Raw genomic sequence first — 6,000 nt, 5'->3', positions numbered from 1 at the left:
CTGCCCCCTCCCCTCCCCTCCCCTCTGCCCCCTCCCCTCCCCTCCCCGCCCCGCCCACAGCAGCCTTGGTCTCAGAGAGACTGGTAGAAACAGGAACATCAGCCTCAGGCCCCGCCCTCCTGTCTCACAGCTCCGCCAGCGGGAGATGTGGGTGTGGGCAGAGAGCCTCCGGGGAGCACAGTTATTATCTAAATATAGGTATTGCGCCTCTAAAGAAGATACATTCTGGATTTCCTAGGCCAGTCCCAATTTTCTATAGTTTCATTCTATTCAAAAATATAATTAATGTAATATTAATTTTTCTCCTTATAAAATATTTTGAGTCATTTTTATCTCCCTTGAGATGACATCTCCCAGTTTGGGAGTCTTGAATTTCAGCCTCTGGGTGGGATCCCCAAGCCCACAGATTTGGGACTCCTGGGCAGGCACCTGGCTCCAACCCCACACTATGTATATGCGGATAAAACCACTCTTCAAAGAGCTGCTTGGCCAAGAGCCGCTTGGCCTCAGGTCTTGGTGACCATCAGCTTGCCAGCCTCTGACATTCTAGTACCAGTTGCGGCCCCTTAGCGCCTTATTGAGTGAGGTTTACACATGCAGATTTGCCAAAACATCACGTATAGTTCTTGCTGCTTCTGCCCCCTCCCCCAGGCAGGCACAATTCTGACTTTACAGAAAACAGACTCAAAGAAGTAAATCGCCTGGCCAAGTGCACACAGCCTGAATGGTGGACTGAGACAGCAGAGCTCTGGATTATCAAAAGCCTAGCCAATCACTGATCTTTCAGTGGTCTAGACTGGTCACCTTTCTTCAGTGTCCCCATCTCTAGAATGGGGGCAGAGAGCTCTCATGCTGACCAGGCCCGCTGAAGGGAGAGATGTGACCCTAGATACCATCAGACTCATCTAATAGATGCCCCTTCTCTCGCCCGCATGCCCCTAGCCTCCCCTCATTACCAGCGGCTTTTTGTACTCGTTGGGTTTGATGCAGCGGATGAAGTAGGGCTGGCAGCTGGTTAGGATTTTCATCAGCTGGTCCAGGGACTTTTTGAACTGGCTGGCCAACGTGGAGGGCCGCTTGCTGGGGTCTGTGGACTGCAGGCAGAAAAACAGGCATAAGTGGGGGGCTGGGCAGCTTGGCCTGGGGCACAGCTGACCCAGGTGAGGGCTTCTGCCAAGGTCCCAGATAGCCAGGGCTGCATTCTTTCAGCCCCTCATACACTGGCCCATCATAGGTTCTGGCGGGTAAGATGGGGCAAGGTATCCTGTCCAGGGGTGGGGTCACCCAAGTGGGGTGTGCAAGATGATACAACAGAGTGGGAAAGAATGTGAAAACTGGCAACATTTACTTTTTACCTCTGCCCTTCAATGTTTTTAGTTTTTGTATCGGTTTTGTATGTTTTTAAAAAAATGTTTTATAGTGCACATTTTAAGATTGTAGTACATGTATATTGTTTTATTTTATTTTTTTTAAAGTTTTATATATTTATTTTTGACAGAGAGAGAGACAGCGAGAGAGGGAATACAAGTAGGGGGAGTGGGGGAGGGAGAAGCAGGCTTCCCACTGAGCAGGGAGCCCTGACAAGGGGCTCGCTCTGATACCAGGACCCTGGGATCATGATCTGAGCTGAAGTCAGATGCTTAACGACTGAGCCACCCAGGCACACCCATGTGTTTTGTTTTAAAGTAGATGTGACAAAATTATGGATGCAAAAGGAAGCCAGTGCAAGCCCCCAGCTGGCTCAGTGTGTGCTTTGTGCAATGCTGATCTTGGGTGATGCTCTCTGATCAAACCCTTCCCAAGTCAAATGCACCCTAGCAAAGGTATGTAGTGCCAAATTGCATTAATTGGTGACACAAGTCTTAACACTTCTGAGAAGAGGATGCAATCATCAGCACCTTGTAATACCAATGGGCAGCATTTTCTTGTTGTCCTGGTTTGTAAAATAATGTGCATTTCACTTGCTGTCCTCTTGTTCCCTGAAATCTCCAGGACATGCTCTCACCCCCCCACCCCCCCACTCCCCCGCAGAGCCAGGACAAGCCTGTACTCTGGCCTCAGATGGGGAGAGTTTAGCCTAGCTCAGTGAGACACAGGGTCCAGCCTGGGCAATTCCTGCCCAGCCTCATGGCTCCTTGGTGCCTCCCCAGGCCAGCTCTGCACATGGTGGGTCCTGGGCACTGAGGTCTCTGGAGAGGCCTCCTCCAGAGGTCAGGTGGAGCACAATGAAAGGTCAAGAGCACCTCACTGTGGCCAGTGCTGAATGCAAGGCACAGAGTGCAGTTTCCTCGGACAATACCCCAATTCCTGAACCACTCAGCTAGCCCCGCTTCACTGGCCAGGGCTGGAGGAGCTCCTCACTAGACGATGCATGGAGCTTTTCTGGAATAGTCATTCTTAAGGGGTGGAAGCATGGCAAGGAGTGGGTAGGCAGACCCTCACCCTCCCAGGAAATCCTAGGCTGCCCTGAGGAGAACTGGGGGCTCTCTGCTGCCCACCATTCTGGTCAGCAGCCCTTAGTGCTTCTGCTGTCACAGCACACACCCCGTACCCACCCACACACACCACACATACCACACACATCACACATACATACCATACACACCATAGCACACACACCCTCATACACACCACACACCCCATACATATAAAACACACATATCATACCACAGACACACACATGTCACCACACGTCACATATCACATATGCACATTGTACATGCCATAGCACACATGTGCACACACCACAAATCCCATACCATACACACATCTTGCACATCCCACATATACTACCCTCCAGCTCCCACACCATACACATACCTACCATATGTACTATAGTACACTCCCCCACATACCACACATATCTCATACCACAAACATATATCCATACACACACCACACACACCACATACATCACACAAAATACACCCCTAACCCCAATCCCCACACACACCAAATACCACAAACACCACACGTACTCCCCACAGACACTGCATAAAACACATGCACTGTACACACATACCACACAATACACACACCACACACACACACAACATATGCACAGAGACCAGTATAGAAAAATACAATTAACGAAAGCAGATGTGCCCCCACTGGACCACCACACACTCAGAAGTAGGCATATCCACAGGCACCTGTCCTCTTACCGCCATCCACACAGCAGTAGTAGCACCCCACTCCTGTTTTACACTCACTTCTGGGCCCTGAATAAACAGCTGAGACCCCAGGTGATAGGTCTTCTCTGTGCATGCACATCTGACCCCCAAGGCCCTAAGGGCTGAGAGACCCAGGAGGCACTGGCAGGGCACCCATGGGAGCCCACCTTGAAGAGCTGGCTCCCTGTCTTTGCCTGGATGATGGTACCATGGCCCAGCTTGGTCTCTGCTGACTCCAGCTTGAATATCTCCCTCAGGAACTTGTTTTTGGAGGAGTAGACCAGGGTGAGGATATCTGTGCTCAGTACATCTCGATTCTTCTCCAGGAAGCCTGTGGGAGAAGGAGAGCCCACCTGCAAGCCCAGTTCAGCCATCCCCTCTGACCCACAGGGGAATGGAAGGCAATAAGGTGGGGACTCTGCTTATCTCAAGATGCCCGGAGGAGCCCCCACCGAAGCTGCCCTTTCCATCCCTCCCTTGATCTCCCTGTCCAGTCAGCAGAGCTCCTTGCACCTGGGACCTGAATTCAGCTCTTCCCAGCACCAATGTGTCACACCTACATTTAAACTCTCCAGCCCCTGCACCCACCATCCACATCACAACCCCCTGTCTAAGCCATGGCCATTTCTTCTGCTTGAATCACAGCCCACCCCTCTGCTCTCTGTCCCACGCTTCCGGGCTCATGGCCCGGGAACCGGGACCATCCTGGAGCTGCACGCTGCTGTGTCACCCTGCCTGAACCCATTCTCTGCTATTCTGCCATCAGAGCATGACTTCCTCATCCCCTCCCTCATCTCCTGGGGCCCCTGTGGCCCTGTACCCCTCTGGCGCCAAAGCACCCCAGAGGCTCCAGCTCTCCCATACCTCCAGCCCCCACCAGGTGCTGCTGGACACTCTTCCCTGCTTATCCAGCCAAGCCAGCTCCGGCTCATTCTCAAGACCAGCTCAAGCATTATTTATTCCAGGAGGCTCCCCAGGGCCCTCCTGGGGATCCCCTGGTCTCTGTGGGACCTTTCTCATGGGCCCTACTACTCAGGTAAGGGGGTGGCCTGAGGACTTTTCCTCCTCTTTGCCAGCTGGAGCCCTCCCTGGGTGCACCATGGACAGGAGTGGCTCAGGTCCGACACCTCCAGCCATAGCCATCACAGTAACTCCCAAGTACACAGCGACCAGCTCCAGAGCCGACCAGTGGCCATGGTAGATGGTGCATCCCTTCATGATACAGTTTAGACCTCTCTGCAGTGAGATGCCTGGGGCCTCTCATGAGGGCTCTGGCCCACTAAATTTCTGGGTGACCTTGAGCAGGTCTGATTGGAGCAACTACTTATTCATATAAAGGAGCTACAAAGAAAAGAAGTTAAAGGACAGAGTGAAGAAGCCTCCCGCCCCCACCAGTAAGCCCTGAAAATCTGGCAGCCTGGTAATGTCCAGAGAGCTTGCAGTCTGGAGAGGGAGGTATGGCCACTCCTGCCCTTGCCCTTGAGCCCAGACGCAGCTCTGGGAGTATCTGCATACAGCCCCAGCCAGCCAGTCTGTGTGTGTGTGTTGTGGGTGTGTGTGTGTTACTTCCAATGTCCTGCAAAACCTGCATAGGGGGAAAGCTACTCTGCTCTTTCTGGGAGCCCAAAATGGAAAGAGGGAAGGCATTCAAACCACTTGTCTTACTAGCTGAAGGATAGGTTTGTGGCTCTGATTAGGAGGTCCTTAGGGCACATTTCCCTCCTCATTATGAGTTCAAACTGCACAGGTCTTGGGACAGAATGTATCCCTTTAGGCAGTGTGTGAATGTGTGTGTGAGTGCATGTGTGCTCTCTAACAGAATGGGTTTAGGAACCAAACATATCTGTGCTTGCTAAGGAGGATCTGAGGGCCTGGTAGCCCTGGCCCCTCCACCAGCCCTGCTCTGCAGTCCTAGAAGGTCCTGCTAGGGCCAGGGGTCCCTCCAGCCTAAAGACTGAGAATCCAGAAATTGAGTGGGGGGCATTGTTATGGGGCTGAGTTGCATCCCTCCCAAATCCATATGTTGATATTCTAATTGCCAGTATCGCAGACTACGACTATATGTAGAGATGGGACCTTTACAGGGGAGATTAAGTTAAAATGAGGCTATTTGGGTGGCCATACTCCAGTGTGACTGATGTCCTATAAGAAGAGATTAGAACACAGATGGATAAAGACACTAAAGATGCCAGAAACATCAGAAAGAACCAACCACACCTTAATCTTGGACTTCTGACCTCTAGAACCATGAGGAAGTGCATCTCTGTTCCCACCTGGGAAGATTTGGTATGGCAGTCCTAGCCAACTACTAACAGAGGCATGATGCTGGGCATGGGTAAGAATGGACATGCCCTAAAGTGGGACACAGGATCACCGAGAAGATGATGAAGAAGAGCTGCTTCTCAAAACCAGGCTGGTGAGGGTTTGGGGTCTGCTGTAGGGCTACACTCCTGGGACATCTAGAGTTGACCCCACAAGGGCATGACCCTGAGTTTCCTCTCCCACTGTGCCCCTTTAAGTGACGCCACCTTTTACGGGGTTGCTCTGTGCAAACCTGCACAGTCTGGTCGGGGGTTAGGGAGACTGAGTCGGGGCGAAGGAAGCCAATTTTCCCCACCTCTGCCCCTAATGCCTATGGGGGGAAGGCACTGTACCAGGAGCTCCAGGGCACCACGAGGACTCACAGAACTGGGGGTGACAAGAGTGAGCATGTGCTGTGCACACAAAGGTTTTTCCCAGCTGCATGCTGGGGAGGTTGCCCTCTGCATATGGAGGATGAGCAGACACTTGGTGGCACTCTGTGCCTCTCTAGGCTTAGGCAGAGCCT

The 6,000-nt window shown here is 52.1% G+C and overlaps 1 protein-coding gene across 5 annotated transcripts in view; it reads right to left on the bottom strand.

The window, feature by feature from the left end:
• The window catches only part of MYO7B (myosin VIIB), a 79,600-nt gene that overhangs the window by 39,681 nt on the left and 33,919 nt on the right, over positions 1–6,000 (bottom strand). For all 5 annotated transcript variants that reach the window (XR_004380909.1, XM_032843206.1, XM_032843207.1 and 2 more), the window contains 2 exons: positions 3,341–3,504; positions 957–1,094 (listed from right to left, as the gene is read on the bottom strand). Coding sequence is in view for 4 of the 5 variants with exons in the window: in XM_032843206.1 (XP_032699097.1) it covers positions 957–1,094; positions 3,341–3,504 (302 nt within the window). In the remaining variant the exon portion in view is untranslated. The remainder of the gene's footprint in view (positions 1–956; positions 1,095–3,340; positions 3,505–6,000) is intronic.

Source organism: Lontra canadensis, unplaced genomic scaffold (assembly GCF_010015895.1).
Source record: "Lontra canadensis isolate GAN:19392208 unplaced genomic scaffold, GSC_riverotter_1.0 scaffold136, whole genome shotgun sequence".
Lineage (NCBI taxonomy): Eukaryota > Metazoa > Chordata > Mammalia > Carnivora > Mustelidae > Lontra > Lontra canadensis.
The sequence above is the reverse complement of the archived record's forward strand: the minus strand, read 5'-3'. Positions and strand labels throughout refer to the sequence as shown.